Genomic DNA, 22,081 nt, shown 5'->3' on the forward strand with positions numbered 1-22,081 from the left:
AAAAGTTCACCTCGTCAAGATGCACAGTTTTAACACACAAGTCTTTCCATGGGGTAGTGCCAGAGACTTTCGAAAACGCCAGGCATTGGCTCTGTGCGACCACTCTGACTCCTGACACCTCTCTTTGTACTCCGTTTCTTTCTTTTGGGCACCTTTCCCTCGTGCCCTTTTCTACTCAGGCTTTCTATCACCTTCTTTCACCTTTCGGTCCTTCTATGGTGCACACCTGCACTCTTCTCTCTTCTATGCTGTGCCTCTTGCACATGCCTCTTGCACACACCTCTTGGCTTTATCATGCCGTTGGCACCTTCTGCTCTTTGGCCGTACACCCCTGCACCTTCCTTTCTTTGTATCGCGTTTCTTGCACTTACCCTTTTCAACCTGCGGGTCATCTGTACACTCAGCTTTCGGGTCACTCTCCCCTTTCTTTACTTTCTTTCACTCGTTTTCACTGTCGCGTCGCTTGCACATTTCTCTCCTGTTTTTGGGTCACTCGCACCTTCTTTGCTTTCTGTCACTCTGCTTTTCAATTTGTCAGGTCGCATGCACCACCCCTTTCCTGCTTTGGGTTGATTGCACCCTCACTTCACTGTCTTCGTTTCGTGCCCCTTGTACACTCTGCTTTCCTTGCCTTCTCTTTCTTTCTGCTTGCTGCTTTACTTTCTGCTTTCTCCTTCAGGCCGCCACTCCCGCTCCAGCCATCCTCACGCCGCTGGGTTCCTTCTCATTCACATAGAGACTCACCCAGGCAACACGGCGCAGGCAAGCCGCCCTTCCCCACCCCCGAGATGCAGGGCATGAGGCCAGGGTTTCACCGCCTGCCCCTCAGGCACCTCTTGGACCGACATGTCCCAGGGGAACGAACACTGGCCTGGACATGAACAATAAGAAGCACCTCGCCTTCCTCCGGGTTCACCGAGACACGGCTCCTTCGCCATGCTGTGACTCCTCTGGTACAGCGGACAAGCGTCTTGGCATCCCTTTCTCCTCCGGTCCTCCCAGGCTTCTCGTGTTGCTGCCTTCATGTTCCAACCAGCAATCGCAGCTCACTCAACTTATTGGCAGAATCACACCTTTTATACCTGAAGTGATTGTCAAGTGGAGTCAGGTGTAAATGGTCTGGGTTGATTATATTATAGTAGAAGGCCTCTCCCTGCCTTCCTATGTTAACCTAAGGGGACATCTTTATTGCTCTCGATCGCCTCTTCCTCGTCCCAGTACATGTTGGAAATGGGGAGTGGGATACAAGACAAGATGGGGATTTTTTTTATCTATAAATGACATCATTACAAGGCGATTGGCAAAAGAGAGAGGGGAATCTCCTGGCCCTGTTTTTATATAATACATGTGATTCCCTTTGTGCCAGATTACCCTTTACCCCAGACACCCTGACATGAGGGTACTGTCGTCATAGTTGTTAGGGAGAATTCTCAAAAATGTGCTAATTCCCTTCTACCTTAGAGACCTCCAGCTCTTTTGCTGGACTTCAGGACTTTTAATTTCTAACCTGGAGAGAGTGAGCCCTTTTTCTCACTCTCTCATGTATTTTTATTGTGATTTTGACTGCGTGTTTCTTTTAACTTTGGAGTCTGACAAACTCCATAGGCATCATCTTTTACATTGTGACACACAGCACCTTCAGTGCAGTGGCACAGGGAAGTCTCTTAGAAAACCCTAAGGTTTAAATACCTTCTCTTGGATAAACTACTGCTTCCAAGAGCAGTGAAGTGAAATGGGCTTTACTTACATTTTCTAGCTTTCTAGACCCAGCACACACCATCTTACCATAGGGTGCTGGAGGGGTTACCTAGTATCCCCTTTGTCTAGTTTCTCAGGTAATGTTACCCTTCCTACAATTAATGGCTGGTGGCAGTGGTTTACTTTTTACTACCATTGTCTGTTTTTACTGCGGACTGCGTTCGCAGCCACGGTAAGGCACCCATTGGTACCCATTTTGTCAAAATGGCTGCGGTCTTCTTTTTTTGCCATTTCTAGTCGGGAAGGTACTTCTTGAGATTTACTCTGTGCGCCAAACCAGGGTTGGTCCCTTTGTTCATTTTGTCTTTGGCACGATTCACAAGTGAAGCCCGCCTCTGGCTCCAGCATGTCTGGCAGGGGCAGGAAGTTCGGGAGGTGCCCGAAACTCCCTGTGCTTAATCTCCTTAGTTACAGGAATGCACCCAAAGGTGATTGGCCGGCTGGCTGTCCAGAAAGGACAGCCACCCTGCTGGTTGATTGGCAGCGAGGCTGGAATGAATGGGAGAAACCTGCATAAAAGGCAAGGCTTTTTGTCTTGGAAGGCAGAGTCGACCACTGGACGAGGGAATCCGAAGTAGAACTTGGAAGAGGCGCCTGCTGCAACTCCTGGACCGTTGGTTTGCCCGGTTTAGCCCTGTTGCTCTGCTGAAGCTCAGAATTCGCCTCGACTAGAGAAGCCCTGCAAGAACGACTTCTCCCTTTGAGTTGGTGGGATCAATGAACTCCAAAGCAAGCCTGCCTGGACATCCTCTCGAAGCTTGTTACATTTCCACTGCAGTTGCTGCTGGAACCGAAGAGCCAGGGAGAGGAACACCAAATCTTGTGCGTTGCTTTTAAGTCGGATCCGAGCTCTAGGAAGATCCTCCGGACTTCCTCGATGCAGGACTGACCAAGCCTGAGCCAGCTGAACAGAGTGCTGGACCCCAGAAGCAAGGAAAGTCTGAAGTGGTAGACGAAAACCACTGTGTTGATATTTGCGGTCAGACGCGAGGAGCTGAAACCCAGATGAACTGCTGAATTGAAGTTTGCCCATTGCTGCAGCTGACCTTCCTATTGCACAGCAGGAGTCCCCAGACATCCTCCATCTTGTCCCGACGACTGAGGCTCAGGAACAACAGGATCAGGAGAGCTCTACATTAACAGAAGCCAGCTGGAACCATTTCTTCTAACCAGAGGTACTGTAAAGTCTAAGAGAACTTACCTCTTGTTGTGTGGCCTTGATTGCTCTCAGTTGAGACATGTTTTGGTTACCTTGTAGAGTTGCTAAAGCTTTGCCCCTCACAAGCCTCTCAGGTTGTGGCCCTTCAAGTGTTCTATTTTCTACAAACATTGTGAAGTACTTTTTGCCTACCTGCAAAGAAGATCTTCAGCTCCCCTTGACATTGTACAATTAACATTGATTGCCCGGGCTCCCTGAGAGACTCCGCTTTACCTCCGACTTGTGCTTTGGAAGGTGCTTAAAAGTACTTGCCTGTTTAGGAGTCATTTGTTAACCTTTGTTTTATTTCTCTATTCCATCTTTTCCACCAAACTCACTATTGCTCTAAATGTACCAGTGACAAATCAATGTGCCCACAGTGTCCTAGCTATTTAAGTCACCTGAGGGTGTACGAAGTGTCTGTGTGCCATCTCCAATGGGTGTCATCTGATTTAGAGAAACTGAGATTGTGTTTTGAAGTATATTTAAATATTACATGTTTTGCTCTCTTTCTGAAGAAGGCTTATATAACGGACTGTGAAATAAATGAATAATTGTTTTATCAAGAAACCTTGAGTGTAAGCGTTTATTTGAATAGGTGCTACTGTGAAACTCTGTTTCACAACTTTACTGCTCACGTTGACCCCTCTTGAGATAAGACTGGCTGCTCGACCACACTCCCAACCTGTGTAGTTCAGACCTATATCAAAGGTTGGGTCCCTATTACCAGGAGATCAAGGTTATTGTAGTGCAGCCAAAGGGTACTGCATACATTCTTGCCTAAAAATAGTGCTTCCTGTGATCGAAACTAGGGAAAGACAAAGAAGTGTTGGGAATGGAGTTATGTCTGTCTTATCTTGTCCTCCAACTTGCCAGCTTTGTTCCGGGGTGACCGGTTTACCTCTCTCTTGGGTTAGAGACCATGGGGCCTGCATATCCCATGAAGGCTTCTGGGACTTCTTGTCCTTCACCTATCGTCTCGTTGGGATACTGCGTCTCGCCTGGGGTATTCCCCTGAGTGCAACCACGGTCTCCCCTATCCAGGTGATCCTCGTTTGCTTATCTACCCAAAGTTTGAAAGTTGCATGAACGCTGACCGTCTGGGTACCTGCATAAAAGGCGAGGGTATTGATGCTGAAGCCAGAGTGGACCACTGGAAGAAACATTCCGAAGAAGGAGGTCTGCAGCAACTTCAGCTACCGCCAAGCCAATTGAGATATCGCTGCAGCTCCAGCCCTTTCTTCTAAGCGACAGGGAAGATCCACACGTTATAAATTGAATTCTTACCGTTTTGGTGCATTTTCTAATTAATAAATGTGACAAGGCCAGTATTCAGCATGGCTCGTACCGACCAAGGTGTGCAGGGTAGCTTGCCCCACACCCCCAGTGGCCCTTTTAAGAGCCATACCGGGATAATGAGGGTGCCGAGAAGGAGCAGAGTGTTCCTGCTCAGCACCCTCAGTGTCCTGGCAGCAGGACACGGACACCTTTCCTGTTAGAGCTACGGACAGCAGAGCGGCCCTTCCAGGGAGCTGACAAGTTGCTCTTGTTAACAGAGCATTACAATGGGATCCATTAGGCACTGATTAGAGGGAGGGGGACTATTAAGGACTTTTGTCCCTTAAAAAATGCGAACAGGGGTGATCAGAAGTGAGAAGGGTGCATAATGCTGCATGCTTTATGACATAATGACTATGGCTTTAAAACCCAAGGGCGATTTGTTAGGCGCCCATTAAGCTGCATTATGCTATTGTGAATGTGCATGCAGGACAGGGAGAATAAAACTAAAGCCATACTCCTATTGCTCAACATATTTCTATGATGATGTATATAGTGCAAAGTTAGTTTATTATGAAAGGCTAGTTTATTATGTAATGAAGTTTACTTCTAAGGCATTGCTATTAATAAAATATTATTTAGGCACATACAATGCAAAGAAAAACCTTAATAAATATCTATATATCAACTAAACCTGTGAAGATGTGTTCAGTTGATTAAATTCTCCACACCCCGGTTTCAGCATTTAACCAAACTATGATCCTTGGCAAACCAGATCACACTGTCTTATCTGCAGCTCCATAAGTGATTCACTTAATAGCTTATGTTAATAAGCCTAATGACTATCGAGTTGCTTCACAGATAATAATAGTGCAATTTACGCATTTTGCACCACAAAGTTATTTGCCATGCCTTACTTATGGCAACTTATTCTAAAGTCACTTTCATGCTGCCTCAAAGTATCAAAGATTGATGATGCTCCTTGCAATGTCCTTTTCTGCGAAGTCACTTCTGTTGGTGCAATCCATATGCAAATTAGTAAATGTGCATGTATGGTATGTGTTATTACTTGGCTACAATGCCATTTGAGGGCAGTCAGTTAGCCTTTTCTTACTGTGGCATGCCTTTTTTTCTGGGCATCCTGTCCGCGAGAGAAGTGTTGCTGTGTGCTCCTGCTCCGCACCCTCTATGCACAATGGGGGGCACAGCAGGTGCACGCTCTGTGTCCCACCCCAGGTCGTTGACTGCACTGCAGGCCCAATAAGGGGCAGAGCCAGATGCAGAGCAGGAGCACACCGCTCCATGTCCCACTCTTGTCTGAATGTTGCAGGAAGAAGGTATGGAGTCAAATCATCATATAGGGGGCAGCATTGATTGTGTGTCAGTTTAGCATTACTTTTCTAAGGTGCATTTGTGGGGGAGGAAGTAGCAGGACTTTATTCATGGCTCACCTGCTCCTTCTTCCCCCACACACACAAACACTTCCAATGCTGGATACTGCCCTGGGTGTTTGAGAGGCGGGAGCAGGATGACATTCCAGTCGCTGAAACCGGGTACAAACAAGAAGGCCCCATGACCCCTTGTGCGGGGCATGGTCACAGGCAGTGCCCCCGGGGGCCCCAAACGTACCTGCAGGGGCGGCGCGTCCAAATTCATGTTTCTGCAGAGCTGGGGAAGGCTGCAGAGGAGTGAGCGCAGCAACTGGAGCCACCCCGGAGCAGTGCCAGCAGGTCCTGGAGAGAGGAAGGGGTGACGCCAGAGCAGAGGCAGAGAACAATGCCATGGGAAGCCCACATATGGAGAAACCCCCACAAGCTCACCAGGGATTGTAATGTTAAAAAGGGCCAGCAGGAAGGCCTCAGCAACGGGGGAAGGCAGTCAACATGGACTGCTTGTTGCATGGAATGAATGCGTCGAAGCCGCACTGGAAGAAGGGGTGGGTCCTAAGGCCCTTTTGAAGTTTTCCTTGTCCTTTCCATACACCCTGTGGAGCTAGTAAGTGAGACTGGCCTGGGGAGGGAGATTTAGAGAGGACAGTCTTAGAAGTAGAAGGGTGGTAGTAGTAGAGAAGAGGTAGTAGTAGAGCAACAGCAGTAGTAGTAGTAGAGAAGCAGCAGTAGTAGAGAAGTGGTAGTAGTAGAGAGTTAGGAGTAGCAGTAGATGGGTAGGTGGTAAGAGAAGAGGGAGTATTAAGGAAGAGAGGAAGTAACACCCAAGGTGGAGGTAGGAAGGCAGAGTGAAAAATAGTAGGGACAGAGGTTTGAAGGGGAGGAGGAGGGAAGAGAATGTTAATGTTAAAGGAGATTTTTACCGTGCACTATCACCACCGGAGTGGTCCCCTGGCGCTCTGGTGGCTCTGAAAAACGAAGGAAGGGGGGGTTAGTGGGAGGAAGTTGGAAAAATGCAAGAGAGCAGTGATGTGCTGTTGGCAGCCTCAGCCCGGTGGGTCTGTTGGCTGGGCTTGGGGTCTTTTGCGGCCGGTAATCGTCGTGTAGTTGTGCAAGTCTATGAGTGTTTTTGTTTTGTTGTTGCAATGCAGTGAAGTTAGTGCAGTTTGTTGTGGTGTAGGGTTGTGGTTGTGTGGTTGGTTTGGTGTTTTGAGAGGAGTATGCAGAGGGTGGAATTGTTAGTGCAATTGGTTAGTTGACATTTATATCCTGAATAGATATGTTGGGCGTCTGTAATCTCCCCAGGTGGTTTTCGGGAGCACCCTTGCGCATCCGTCCTGACCTGGGTCCGCCCGGCCTTCAAAGTCTCTTTTCACATCTGTCCCCCTCCTCTCCCAGCCTCCATTGCTGCCCTACCCGTCTTCCCTTCCCACTCGTACGGCTAGAATACCTGCCAATATCCACAGCTCAGTTAGTGTGGGGATTGCCAATATCCTGACTATTCCACAATACTGTTCTCCCTGGTGGAAACTAAGGGGTGAGTGCGGGTAAGGTGGGATCTGAGTGGGGGTTGTTGTTAACTCCGTCTCCATGGGTGTCGCCTGTGTGTCCTTCGTCCAGGTGCTGTGCGAGCTTCTCCACATAAAGGAGTTGTTCACAGTCGGTTATGGGCTTGTCTGTGTCCCCTCCATTTTAGTCGTCCTTTTTTTCACTTTCGATTTTCAGTTTGAGTCTGTGGTGTTGAAGAGCCAGGTTTTTAGTAATTTCCTAAATTTTAGGTGATTCTTGGTGTTTCTTATTTCTTTTGGGATGTTGTTCCAGGTTTTTGCGGCTAAGTGGTAGAAGGAGGTGCCTCCAAGTTTTCTCTTGAGGTATGGTTTAGGTTCCAGGCGGATTTCGTTGCTTGACCTGAGGAGTCTTGTTGGCTTGTTCTTTTGAAGGAATTCTGCTCCTTGTCCACTGATTGCCCTGTGCATTATGCACATTGTTTTGAAGGTGATGCAATGTTTTACTGGGAGCCAGTGTAGTGTTTTTAGGGCCGGAGTGATGTGTTCTCTTCTTGATAGTTTGAGGAGTAGTCTGGCTGCTGTATTTTGGATCTGTTGTAGTTTCTTCAGGAGGTATCCTGGTATGCCGAGGTAGAGGCTGTTTGCATAGTCTATTTTTGACAGGATGAGGGCGACTATAGTGAGTGTTTTGTGCGTAAAGGAGAGGAAAGGTAGGATTCTTCTTGCCAAATGGAGGGGGAAAAAACAGTGTCCAGTTAAAGGGTCGAATTCAAAAGGGTTGAATACAATACATTTGACTCAAAAGGACCAGAAAAAAAATGATCGAATGACTTTTTGCCCCCCCCCCCCAAAAAAAGTGCATTTGTTTTTTTTTCCGGTCCTTTTGATTCAAAACAATTGCATTTCGACCCTTTGTATTCGATCCTTTCACCCTAAACCATAAAAAACATTTCTTGACTGTTGCATTTACTTGTGGTTCTAAGGTTAGGGTGTTGTCCATCAGGACTCCCAGATTTTGTTTACTACCTTAGATGGTGATGGTGCGGTTCCCATTTCCGTTGGCCACTGGACGGCGGTTTCGTTCTCTTGGTCTTTGGATAGGATCATGATTTCTGTCTTTCCTGGGTTGATTTTTAGGCTGTTGGCAGTCATCCAGCTGAAGACTTCTTTTAGACACTCGATTAGGCTTGAGTGATCGGCTTGGGTGTCTTATTTTGTAGATGATTTGAGTTTCATCTGTGTAGTTGTAGCATGTAATGTTGTACTTTTCGAAGATTCTGATAACCGGAGTCTGGTAGATGTTGAAGTACAGTGGTGATAGTGATGATCCTTGTGGTACTCCACAGTCGTTTACTCTTGGAGTGGATTTAATCCATACGGTTTCTGTTCTTTCTGCTAGGAATAAATTAGTCCAGAGTAGTGCTGTGTCTGTTATGCCTATGTCTTCTAGTCTTTTGGTTAGGGTGTCGTGACTAATTGCGTCGGAGGCTGCAGAGAGGTCGAGTAGAATGAGGGCTGAGGTTGCGTTTGAGTCTGCGTTGGTTTTTAGGTCGTCCCAGATGGATAGTAGTGCCGTTTCCGTTCCTCTTGCAGGTCTGAAACCGACTTGAGCTTGGTCTAGCAGGTGGTGTTTTTCTACGTATTCTTGGGTTAGTTTATATACGTAGGTTTCCAGGAGTTTAGCCGGGTAGGGAATGTCTGAAATCAGCCTGTAGTTGGAGGTCTTCTACGTCGCCACTTGTGTTTTTCATAAGTGGTTTGATATAAGCTGATTTGAAGGTCGTTGGTACAGTTCCATTTGCTAGTGATAGGTTCAGAAGGTTTCTGTAGTATTCAGCTGGCGTTCCTTGTGCGAGGATTGATTTGTAGATGTCCGGGGGACAGGGATCCATGGGTGATCCAGCTTTCTTGCTTTGTTTTACCAGCATTGCGAATGCCTCTGCTGATATTCCGGGAAAGATTTTGAGTTTGTGGTGAGGTTCTGTGATAGGTTTGTTTGGTAGTATGTAGTGGTTGGTTGGTATGTTTTGTATGGTTTGTCGGATGTCATTGATTTTTTTTTTTTAAAGTGGTCTGCAAGGTCGTTGCATAGTTTCTCTGAGGGGTTTGGGGTGTTGTCACAGCCTGGTGGGTTTCTCATCTCTTTAATGATGTTAAACATTTTTTTTGTGAGTTGGTGGCATTGGTGATTCTGTCATCATAATGCCTTCTCTTCGCCTTTTGAATTTCCTTGTATGCACGGATTTGTCTATGGAACAGTGTTTTTATTGTCTTGGTTGTATTCTTTTCTCCATTCTAGTTCTATCTTTTTGTTTTCCTTTTTCATGGTGCTTAATAGTGGGGTGAACCATTTTGTCATTGCTCTTTGTTTTGATGGGGTGATTGGTTTTTCTGGGGTGATCTGGTCAATTGTGTCTGCAATCCATTTGTGTAGTAGCTCTCTTTCCCGTCTAGGTCAGCTAGCTCTAGTTCTGTAATTGAGGGTTTGGTTAACTATAGTTGTTCGAATAGGTTGCTTTCTTTGATGTGTTTCCAGTTTCTTTTTTTTGTGGTCGTAAGTTTAGGAGGTTGGATGCAGACTTGTGTAGGCAAAGTGATCACGAATGGAATGATGAGATGGTCGCTCCACAGTATTTGTATCGGCGGTGCCATGGTGATGAGTATTTCCTTGGTGTAATTTGCATCAAGGGTGTGTCCTGCCGAGTGTGTTGCCCCTTTGATTAGTTGTCATAGTTTCATGGTATTAAGTTGTTCAATCAGTGAGTTTTGGGAGTTGGCGTGAATGTCTTCAAACCAGATGTTGAAGTCCCCCAGGATGATTAGGTGTTCGTGGTTGATGGCTAAGTTGGTGATGGCTTCTATGAAGTTGTCGACGAAGGTTGCATCATATGTCAGTGGTCTGTACACCAGGATGAATGTGACGTTGGTTTTTGGGCTTGCGGTTAGGTGTATTACCATGGTTTCGCAGTTGAGGATGTTGAGCGGTTCATCTGTTTTTATTTTCAGATGTCTTTTGAATGCTATTGCGATGCCTCCTCCTTTTTTGTTTTTCCTGCTCATTTGAAGGCATTTTAAGTTGGTTGGAAGGCAGCTTTGAAGTGTGATTTTGTAGTTGTCGTCCAGCCACGTTTCTGTTATGAACAGGATGTCAATGCCGTTGTCGTGTAGTAGGTCGAAGATCTCTGTTGAATGTTTTGACATCGATCTTGCATTTATAAGATTGCAGTGGAGTTTGGAGGAGTGGTTTGGTTTGGGCTTTCTTGTTGAGGTCGTCTTCTGGTCGGTGTTGGGGGTTTCCTTCCTGGTCAGTCTCTTGTTGAGGTGTAGGTTTTGGGGTGTCAGCGTCTTCGAAGGGTTCTTCTAGGTTCAGTCTTGGGTTTTTGTTTTCATCGTGTTAGTCTTCCATGAGTTGTGGTTGTCGATTGGAAGTTGTTCTTGCTTTGGTGATGTAAGCTGTTATCGCATCGGTTGTGTGTTTGAAGTTTCTTGTGTTGTTTATCCTTCTTCTGCGCGTTTGTGTTGGGTAGTTGGATGTTGCTGCTTCTAGCATTGGGTTGGTTTGCCTAGGTGACCAGTTGTCAGCGAGGTAAGGAGTTAAGTAGAGGGATTTGCCTCTTCTCTCTTTGTTGTTTCGATTCTTGTTCCTGACTGCGGGGGTGTGTTCTGTAGTTGTAATTCTTAGTTGCTGTTCCGGTGTGTTTGTTCTTTCTTCTCTTTTCCTTTCCCTCGGAGTGGGTCGTTTGCATGGCATTATAAGAGGTTGTTTAGTCTTTATTTGTTTGCTGATGTCTGGTTGGTTCTGTTTTTTTGTCCGGTTGTCTTGTGGTGTAGCAATGGGTGAGGAGGCTGTCCGCTAACAGTTAAGGCTCTGCCTGTCGGTGGTATTTCTGGCTGATGTTGCCGACTCGTTCAGTCGCTGTCTTGCGAGGGGAAGGGAGGTGGTTAGGGGTTATTTATTGGGTGTTATTGGTGGCTCTCTTTAGTGTTCGTGTACCTATACGTGGTTCACAGCAGTGGGGCTTTAAGGAGGTTATCTACTAGTTGAAGGGTGGTCTGGGGGGCGCAGTTAGGACTAGTGCCTTATGAGGCGTGAACCTAATCAGGGTATCACCCAACAGCACTTCACCGGTGGGTTCTGTCTTACTTAAGGGGTGGGTTGGTTATCAGGATTCGAGAGACCTGTGTCACTGAGATCTGAGTATTGTATTATGCAGTCTAGCGATAGAACCCCTGCTACACTTGAGACCTCTATGGTGGGAGAGAGGCCTATCAATACAGTCTGCATATCACCCAATTCAATATGGAGACAGAGCCTTTATTATATTTGAGAGACCTGTATAGTGGGAGAGAGGCCTATCAATGCAGTCTGAAAACCATCCAATGCAGTATGGAGACAGAGCCCTTATTAAATTTGTGGGGCCTGTATAGTGGGCGAGAGGCCTATCAATGCTGACTAAATATCACACAATGCAGTTTGAACACAGACCCTTACCAACTTCGAGAGACCTGTATGACCTGTATAGTGAGGGAGGGGTCCAACAATGCTGTCTAAATATCACACAATGCAGTTTGGACCCTTACTAGATTTGAGTGACCTGTATGGTGGGAGAGAGGCCTATCAATGCTGACTAAATATCACACAGTGCAATTTGGGTACAGACCCCTACTAGATTTGAGACCCGTCTCAGTGCAATTTAGATGTTACACAATGTGATTTGGGAACTCCCGCTCTATTTGAGAGACCTGTGTGGAGGGGGAGGTCTATGTCCAGCGGGTCAGGTTAGTACATTATTAACCAATGATTAAATCTTTTTTTAATTTGCGGGTGAGAGATGTTGTAGGGAGTAATCACCTTGTTTAATCTTGGTTTGCTAAGTGGCTAGGGTTATAGGGTAGAGTTGTGGCTCTGCACTAACCCAGGCCTACCTTACTGGTCCTTGTAGCGGAGGGTTGACGGCTGGCTACTGGCTTCCCCTGCTGACACTTCCTGGAGCCGCCTCTTTTGGAGCTGTCCTTGGCTGCATGGGCAGAGGGCTGCCCTGGGAGGAGTGGTGATAACGGCCGAGGGGACCAATGGGAGCGTCGATTGGTTGGTTCGGGAGGCAGGGGGGCTGGGAAAGCAGGAACTGGGCACGGGGTGGGAGCGGGCTGTTGGGGGCTCTCAGAGGGCCTTGGGGCCTGGAAGTTTAATAGGAAAGGCTCACCTCGGCAGGGCCAAGCGTTCGCTGCGCTCGCTGCTAATGGAGCCGGAAAAGCTTGCAGTGGGGCTAGGATCCCCACAACACGGTCCAAGGACCAATGGGAGCACGGATGGGCGGGGCAGGAGGGCTGGGAAAGCAGGAACTGGGCGCGGGCTGGGAGTGGGCTGCTGGGGGCTCTCAGAGGGCCTTGGGGCCTGGAAGTTTAATGGAAAAGGCTCACCTCGGCAGGCCAAGCGTTCGCAAGGCCAGTCTGTGCGCGATTGGCTTGGGAGATTCCAACAGGGCGAGTGCACTGTCCCCTGATCCCCAGTAGGACACAAAGCAGGGCTAGGAGAGGGACAAGTGTTAATTAGCGCAGTCCAACTGGTGTGGGACTATCGCTTGGTATTAAGTAACCCACCTTTTAATATAGGCCTTTGCTACAGAAGTTGGTAGTGTGACTGAGCAGCCAGGCTCATTTTAAGAGGAGTAATTTGAGCTGTACAATGAAATCAGTAAATACAGGTATCCAAGTAAACACTTAAAGTTATATAATACATTATTTATTTATACACAGATATTTAAAGCATTCTTTAAAAAGCAGTAACTAGCAGTAACATTAATCCCAAATTAGGATTCAATTAAAAAAAGCGAACAATAAAGCAGGTGAGTAATTCATTCATATGTTACACATTTTCTAGCACCCAGAGTTGACGTCATTTGAGGTCAGTATAACACTTATTTTGCATCACCTTTGCAGTATTGAGTTATTAAGGAGGGAAAGGTTAGGGTTAGATCAGAACAGATTGATATTCTAGAAAAAAAACAGTTAGATTCTCCCAAAGGGGTGTAGGCAGTCTTTTATCCCAGCATTAAAGTGTTCAACAATTAAAACCTGTAAGGGAACAAGCACTGCCAAAGCCACTAGGTTCAGAAGGAGGCCTTTAGGGAGCCAGGACAGCCAAGTCAATGTTCAAAGTCAAAGTTCTGATGCTCTTCATCTTAGAAAAATGTTCTTAAATAGTCATTGTTCAAAAATAAAATCACAGCAACTCCAGAGGAGTCACCTTTAGAAAGCACAAGCTAAAAGGCCAGTGCAAATAGGTTGAGGTCAACTCTAGCATTCCCAAAAGGTAGGAAGCACCCAAAATGGCAAAAGCATATTATACACCAAACCCCACAGTATCTTTCAACTGAAGAGGTTGTTCCAGCTGGATGCCTTCTGTATGCAATACAGCAGAACCTTGTTCCCGGTCCTTGGTCATGGTGACGAAAGGGAGGACGTCTGGCATGCACCTGCAGAAGCACTCGAGAGAGGGACTCGGCAGCAATGGACTTCTGTCAATTCAGCGGCTCTTTGTGGTTTTGGCGCCTTTTTCTCAGCACCAATGAAGAACAAACAGCTCTGGTAAGAGGTTCCTGGATCCCTCGGTCCTGGACTCTGGTGAGGGGACTCTGGACATGGATTTCCTGCTTCTGTAGGGTCCTCTGGATGCCCGCAAAGTTTTGGCCTGATTCGCACTTCGGAAAACAATGCACTCACAGATGGTTGGGATTCTGCAGCCTTGGAAAGTCTCAGCAAGTCGGGGGTTGCGCCAAAATAGAGTCGGTCTTGAGGCTAGTTGGTCCCACCAGCCTAAGGGAGGAAGTCATCCTGTACGGGTCTTCCCTGTCGATTCGAAAACAGGGTCAGCACAGCTGCAGGGCCTCACCGGGCACTTCCCGGTACAGGAGTCTGCTGCTGGCGTCGTCTCTCGTCTTCTGCTTCGGACTTCAGATGTTGTCTTCCAGTGGTCAACTCTGCTTCTAGTCCCAAAAACCTCACTTTTTATGCTCGTTCCCATTCATTCACAGTCCTAGGCTGTCAATCACACAGCAGGGTGGCTGTCCTCCAGGACAGCCAGATGGCCAATATGAACTGGTTTCACTCAGGCACACCTAGAGACAAAAGGACAGGGAGGTTTCGGGACCCTCCCTCACTTCCTTCATTTCTAGACACACTGGAACCTGGGCAGGCTTCAGGACTGAAGCCAGCCAAAGGCAAAACACACAAAGGACTCAAACAACAGAGTAAAAGCCCAGAAGGAACTGACAGAACTGGTGAAAAAAAAAATGACAGGGGCCATTTTGTGAAAGTTTTCAACTTTGGGTGCTGTACTGCAGCTGAGCTAGCAGCCTATAGATACAGGTCCCCAGGTAGTAAAAAAGAAACCACTGCCACCAGCCATCCAAGTGAGTTAGTTTAACAAAATGTTACATGAAGAATGGGTTAAAGGAGTTACTATGTAACCCCCCAGCACTCCACATAGGGTGGTATGTGCTGGACCCATAAAGACAGGAGTCGTCTTACTATTCTTGGGAATAGTAGTTCACCCAAGAAAAAGTAGTTAAACATTAAGAGAAGTCCAAGGGACTTCTCAGTGGCACTGCACGGAAGGTGCGGTGTGTCACAATGCCTTTGGAGTTTACCAAACTCCATAAAAACAGTAAGAAACACAGAAGATCATAGTCAGGAAAACACATGAGTGAGGGAGAAAAAAGTCCCACTCACTCAGGAGTAAAAATTAAAAAGCCTTGAGCCTAGCAAAAGAGCTGGGAGTCTCTTAGGTTAAAGGGAATTGGCAGAGCAATGCTAATGCTCCCTAACAGGTAGAAAGACCCCAATGGACTCAGCAAGCCACTGCATTAGCCTAAGCAATAGACAGTAGGGGGTTACAGAGCCCTGTTACTAACCAGGATTATGGATTCCTGGGCTAGGGTGGGGGTAACCCAAGTGCGAAGAGAGAAAGGGAGAGAGGGAGAAAGGAAAAGAGGAAAAGAGAGAGAAAGGGAGAGAGGGAGAAAGGAAAAGAGGAAAAGAGAGAGAGGGAGAGAGAGAGAGAGAGAGAGAGGGCCCTAGCCCCAAGTACCCCCAACCCCTTGAAGAACTGTCTGGCTGATAACGCTGATTAAGTCCACTGAGATTTGGAAAAATGTAAAATAAACACCCTTGAAGTTTTCTTCCAGCGTCAGAGTGATCATTAGCAGTGAGAAGGCCACATAAAGCACAGTCTTGTTAAAGGAGCCAATTACAAATGTTCTATGGCAAAGTAAGGAAATACATAGAAACTTGTTTGCGGGGAGCTCATGTAGATTCAACTGGGAACAACAGCATGCAAGTTTAAAAGAAGAAAGCAAGGTTTGGAAATGTTAATTAGCATTTTGTACTCCTACTTACAAAAATAAAGAATGTGTTGAGAGATCAGACCCAGATAAACAGCTTAGGGGGAACATCCATGGTGCCTAATAAAAGTGACAAAAAAAGTTCCAAACATAATTAGTACATAATTCAACCCATGCGCCCAAACACATTGCTCTTTTATACATCGAAAATAAAGTCTGTGGAGTTTTATGTCCCAAACACAAAGTAAACATTTCCTTCTGCATTAAAATAAGTATTGTGAAAGATAAGACAGCCCCCATACATTAATGCTAACACATTAGAAGATTGTGTCCCACCAAATAACTATTAATGTGGCCATTTAACATAATGATATTGGACAGGCATGCAATTAAAATATTTTATTGATACATTTGACAGGTGGTATGGATCTTGAAAGGTTGCCTGGCCACTGGCCAGTTATGCTGGTCTCTCGAACAGGGTGGTGGAGGAACTGTGAGTGCCAATTACTAATAGTTGACAGTAGACATAACAATATCCTTCAACAGTTGATCCTGAAATGTGGATTTCAATTCCTCCTTCAGAGCTTGGTCTGGGAACCTGGCCTTCTGTTCCCAATAAACAAATGTTCTAATTCTCCTTCCCTCTCATTCACTTACACTCTCCCATTCCTTCTCTCCAATTCACTTTTCAGAGACTTCGTTTTCAGGCAGATCTTTTTTCACAGTTACCTCTTAAGCACAATGTTTCGGGAATAAATGTTTTAGTTTGGAGCATGCAAACCCACTGTATTCAGGTTCATTCTCAGTGTGTACTGGAAATATAAACTTACATCCTCACAATTAAACGTTTGACCATCTGAATACTACTTAACAGTCCTTTCCTTGGAGTTTGGGAATACAGACTAATTGCCACAATGCAATGGTTCTCCATTTGAATAATACCCGACAACATCTTTGTCAGAAGTATTGAGAAAAGACTAACATCCACAATACATTGCTTCTCCATTTAAATGTTTTGTTTTGCTCGCCCGGCCTCGCTACGCCTAGGTGCTGAGGCACAGGCATAGGCTGCTTGTTTCCTCAGCTTACCAAAGTGCTGCTTCTAAGTGTCTAACATCCCTGTGTCTTTTCTCGTTGCCGTCTCGGGCTCCCTTTTGCATCCTCCTTCTCCCCACTTCTCTCTCCGAGTCAACCTCTTGGCTCCCAGCACAGGCACTTCTATGGTGAGCTTTTTCTGTCGTAGGTCTCTTGCTCCCCGGTCTCCTGCTTCAAGTGGATGCTCTACCTCTCCACTACAGTTCAACGATTTAGCCTCAGGCAAATGCGAGTGTCATGAATCACACTTTCTACTCTGGACACTATACTTCAAATTCGCCTTGGTTCTCGTGCAGCTCATCAGCTTCAGGGTTGCTTTGAAATCCACCTCCTCTAGCCGACAAGCCCTTTTCTCCACATCTCTCTACCCTTCATATCTCTCTTGCAGTGCCCCTGTAATGATCAGATGGGAAAATAAACATTCTTGCTCTCTTTGATTGCTATTGTGCTCTGCAGGCATTTCTCAGCATCAGAAATAAACCTTGAATCATGACGCAAGTTCTTGTACCACTCCTTGTGGCAAAGCCAACACTCTACACTGGTCTCTGATGTACACAGAGTTGACAAAGTTTACATTTCAAAACATTTCGAAATACCTAGGTTTTAATCAATGTATTGGATATTGGGAATACATTTTAATATGTATATTCCCCAATTTGTGAAACATTACGAAAGACGTGTGATTTCCAAACTGGAAGAGTTGGGGGAATGTAGCGGAGCATTGTTGTTCTCAAAATTCACAGAAGCCATTGCCAACCATATCCACCACATACCTTTTTTTCGGTCATTTTCCCAATTTTTTCCCAAACAATGGAATTCTTCTCTACATAGTTGTTACTTGCCCGGCGCAAATCACCCCTTGCTAAACTTAGAATTTTCTCAAATGTATGTATGCCTTTCAGTCCTCCCATTCATCTTTCCTACCCTTTTTTTCCATTCTGTCCACGCATGTCCTATTTGAAAAAAAGGCCAAAATCGCCAACCTCTCACAAAACAGTTGATAACCACATCACAATATGCTTTCTTGGTTTCCACTCAACCTGTTCCTGAACGCCTGGGAAAGGGGGAATTCAGCACAGCAAACCATTTGTTCCTAGGACTTACAAGAAAAAAACCACAGGCTTCTTTGTACATCATTTTATTGGCATTTTCTGAAAAAACCCAACATTTTCTCCCTTTTTGGTTATTTTCGCTCACCCGCCTACAGCAAACTAGGATTCCCTGGTGGCATTACGACCATCTACATGTGGGAAAAAAGGGGCCAAATTTGCTGAGATATCTCATGTAATAAAAAAGTTACAAGGGATTGAATGGCGACACACCAAAAAAGACCTTGGCACTGGGGGAGGGGGGGGGTCCATGGCGGTTAAGGGGTTAATAGCCAATCGTCCTGAAGTACTGTGCTTTGCAACTTGATAGTGGTGGACAATTCCCCCAAACTAGGCATACTGAAGTCGAGATCTTGAGCAAATTCTGTGATATTTCCGCATGAATTGGAGAAACAGGTAACATTGAACGTTTGGCGGGTGGAATATTTTTAGAGGGTGTAGATGGTGTCAAAGGGTCTGCAAGCAAATGCAATGCATCTTCATTGTCTTCATTTCATCTCAGTGATTTTCCACAAAGTAGCTTTGGTTCATGGTAACTCTGTATGGTTCGCAGGTGAGATTCCATTCATTTTCTGGCCAATGGACACATGCATCAGGAGTCTGAATATTGACTAGACCACGCTGTGCCTCAAATAGTAGTGGCTCTATTGTGAAATCTGTTTGGCAAGCGTCATCTTTGGTTTCAGTTGTTGTCTGAGTCTTTATAATCCTCTTCCTTCAGGGCCTCCAACAGATTTTAGAAAAACATGCTCTTTGTATATCACACATACAGAAGATAGATTTTCCAACTAAAAACATAATATAACTAAAACATCCACTTAAAAACTTCTCCAAAACAAACTGATTTGTTCTTTACCCTTAATTCACTTCGAAACCGTGAAAAATAGAGCGTTTTATATGGTTTAAATCAAGGAAATGTATGTTTGACTTCAAAACATTACAACATTATAAAAATGTATTTCCAATGTGATGCTCAATTGTATTTCATATTAGGTTATGTATATCTCTGGTCCATGTGCCTCTTCAAACTCAACATCTTCAGTACATTCCTTGGAGAGAAGAATCATAAAAAAAAAAAGTTAAATGCCAATCAAACTTAAATGTAAAATCTTTAATCGCACAGAGCAATTCCTCAAAAAGAAGTTTACACTGATTGCAAACCTTATACTATAAGGTTTGTTGTTGCAACACAAATAGAACATTCGTATGAACATGCCCCTCGGAAACTATGTACGTGATTTGGTCACAATATACATTTCAGATTTCACCTGATAGCCTTCCGAGATGACACATGGACTTGATCCAAGATCACTCTGCAAAACATAGTGATTATAACGTTGCCTTCAAAAGTAGTTTGCTTTTGTAATGTTTCCTTTCAAATCTATTCTGCATTAGGGAGGAAGTGTAATGTTAGAACCAAAATCAGAAAAGTTTGAACCAGTGCAACGTCACATGTATTTCAGTCTCAAAGTATATCTTTTGTAGGATTTACTTTCATTGTAACAAGGAAACTAAGTATGCATACCTCATAATCTGGACCTGTTGCAAATGAGGAAGTGATTGTAGTCGAAGTTCCAGCATCCCCCTATAACATAGTACTGGTTTTAATACGATATAAAAGCAAAATTAAACTTAAAACATGATATGCAAACAATGCTGCATACTGAGACGTCCATACATGCCACTTTGGGTAAATACCTAATACTATACATAATAATTTCAATACGTTTAAATTCCAAGCATAAGACATGCATGCATTGTTCATTTGCATATAAAAGGACTAGTACAATATAATTACTTGATAGGCAAGTGAGGTTGATGTTGACTCTGGAAAAGTAATTGATGAAGCATCTTGCTCCTTCATTTTCAGTGCATGGTCAGAAAAGCGTACAATGGAAAAGGTACATTAGTATTAGAAATGCGGCCACATCCAACACTCTAAAATATCCCTTTCTGCATGTCGGTTGGGCTCACCGTTGGGAAACTAGACTCGTTGGTTGTTTCGTCACTGGTGAGGGTCTTTTTTTCCATCAGTGAGCTCTACATAAGGGACATGTCAACCAACACATTTCAAAAACATTAGGTGACCTTTAAAGGGCACTATGAACGTTTTTAATAAGGGCCATATTTCACTGATTTATTATTCACTGTTCCCGAAAGTAGGGATAGATAAAGAAGTCTAAAGTGAAACATTTTAAAAGTTGGGTATTTCTGGCAACTAGGGAAACTTGAGTAATACAACATTGTTGGAAATAAACAGTAAAAACTCTAAACCGTTCATGGTTACCTTTTCAATACACCATTTTAAATTACTCGAGAGATCATTGAGAAGATATACGTATACAGACCACTGTCCTACATACCAACAAACATAACAAATTCATCGTCCACTCCTCACCTGAGCCAGTGTGTGCTAAAATTGAGCCGGAATTGCATTTGGAAGCAATTTACAAAGAATTCTGTGTCAACGCTTTTTTGTGTACTTTGATTGTTCTTGGATATCGTCGGTAAAGTGCAGGCTGCAGAATCAATTGGCCCTCACGTCACCCAAGACAGCCTACGTGTTTGAGGGGAGTGTAGCCCATGTCGTGCTGCAGCCAAAGGAGCCGGGACATGCCATTGTGCTCACCGTCTCGGATCGAGCCATTCCCCTCTGATTAGACCCCATCTTCTGTTACTCGGACCGCCACTTACCGAGTCCGCTGTACCTGTGGATTGTGACATCCTGTGCATCCCAGTGGCACGCTGCACCCACAGCTTGTGGGATTCCCTTCTCCATTACGGCCACATCGCTTTATCAAGATGTGTTTTTCGAGTTGAAGCCATTATGAAGGAACCTTGCCGTACTTTGCCAATCATCGAGGGGGAGCGACTCTACCATACAAGGCTGAGCTCTCCCAGCCAGATCTCCATTGTGAGTTTGTAGGGGTAATTTCCAGCCCACTCAGATCTTTGGTCCTGAGGAAGGCGGCTACTACTCTGATCTGCCGAAACATAGTTCACCGCTGTGTCACCATCCAGATACACACGAGTGGTGCGCCGTCCAGGATTAATACTGGCGCTACACGTAGACCCAGAGTTGATCCAACTAAAATTGAGACCTATCAAACAGCAGCATCCTAAAATACTTTGTCCGTAACAATTGTTTCCTTATTGGACTTCAATTTGCTTACCCAATAGGATAACCTCTTAACCTCATATGAATGATAAGGATTCCGATCGGCGTCACACACTGGACCAGGACACTTGGTCTTGGCCTGGGGTGTGGTGCTCAAAAGGAATGCTTTTTCTTTCATTTCAATGAATTCAAATTGAGCCGATCCCCGACCCGTCTCACACCCCCTTTTACAAATATCCCGGGTCACAATGGACCATAAACGAGTCCGGTTGGTGAAATACAATATTTATTTATTCTTAGAATTCACAAAAACCACACACATTTTAATATTGGGCAGCAATCACCATTGGGGTGATAATTACAATGGAAATGGAAGCAATGCACTTGGTTAACCTTCTAGTAGATCATATCCAAAGCACAATTTAATAGGAGCACTTTTTGAATTCGGATGGATAGCACCAAAAGGTAAGGTTTCCCCTGCAATGTTCCCTCAACCCACAAATCACCAAATTCTGAGTGGATAGAAAGAAGCTGCAGGTAGTCAGGGATAAGTGGCAGCCAACAAAATCAAAATCTGTCCTTCCCTCACAAAATAACCCTTTGTAATAGCATGAAATGACACCCGGAAATTTGCAAATAAATAATTAATGTGTGTTAAATCTTTGAGACTAATATGACTTCTGACGATGACAGTAATACATAAACCCTATCAATCACAAGGCAAGATATCAACAAGAAGCATACAATTCAAAAACAAGTGGAAAATTAGAACATTCTGCAGCCGAATGACACGTTGGAAAGTTGCAATTTTCCCAATTCCCGTTTAAAAGGACACAAACGAGTTGGAGGGAAAACGGGTGAAATACTTAAATTCTCAATGCGGTTTTTGGACTGGGGGATCGATATATATCACAGGGACAATATAGAGGTACTCAAAACAAATAGTTGGGAGAACCCAAATGTCCACACCCAGCCGGGGTGGTCTCCCACCTTATTTTTGTGAAAAATAGGAATCAATTAGAAATGAAAGGTAGGAAGTGGGGCTGTCAACAGTTACTCTAACTCAACACAACTGAACAATTAATTAAAAAAATACATAAAATACTTTAAGATTTCAAAGGTGAAACATTTTCATCACATGAGTAAAATACATATTAAACATTACAGAAAGTAAACTCTAAGGACATAAACAAATATGATAAAGACATGACACAATATTCTAAAAACAGAGAAAACAAAGATGTTAAAATACATCAGTCAGTAATAGAACCTCGGGAATGTATCCTA

At 44.8% G+C, this 22,081-nt stretch overlaps 1 protein-coding gene across 3 annotated transcripts in view; it reads right to left on the minus strand.

Annotated features, from left to right (window-relative positions):
• MRPS10 (mitochondrial ribosomal protein S10) overlaps positions 1-22,081 on the minus strand; it is a 240,645-nt gene that overhangs the window by 187,197 nt on the left and 31,367 nt on the right. For all 3 annotated transcript variants that reach the window (XM_069608504.1, XM_069608506.1, XM_069608505.1), the window contains exon 2: positions 15,528-15,592. In XM_069608504.1, coding sequence (XP_069464605.1) covers positions 15,528-15,592 — 65 coding nt within the window. The remainder of the gene's footprint in view (positions 1-15,527; positions 15,593-22,081) is intronic.

Source organism: Ambystoma mexicanum, chromosome 4q, assembly GCF_040938575.1.
Source record: "Ambystoma mexicanum isolate Mex_15411 chromosome 4q, UKY_AmexF1_1, whole genome shotgun sequence".
Taxonomy (NCBI): domain Eukaryota; kingdom Metazoa; phylum Chordata; class Amphibia; order Caudata; family Ambystomatidae; genus Ambystoma; species Ambystoma mexicanum.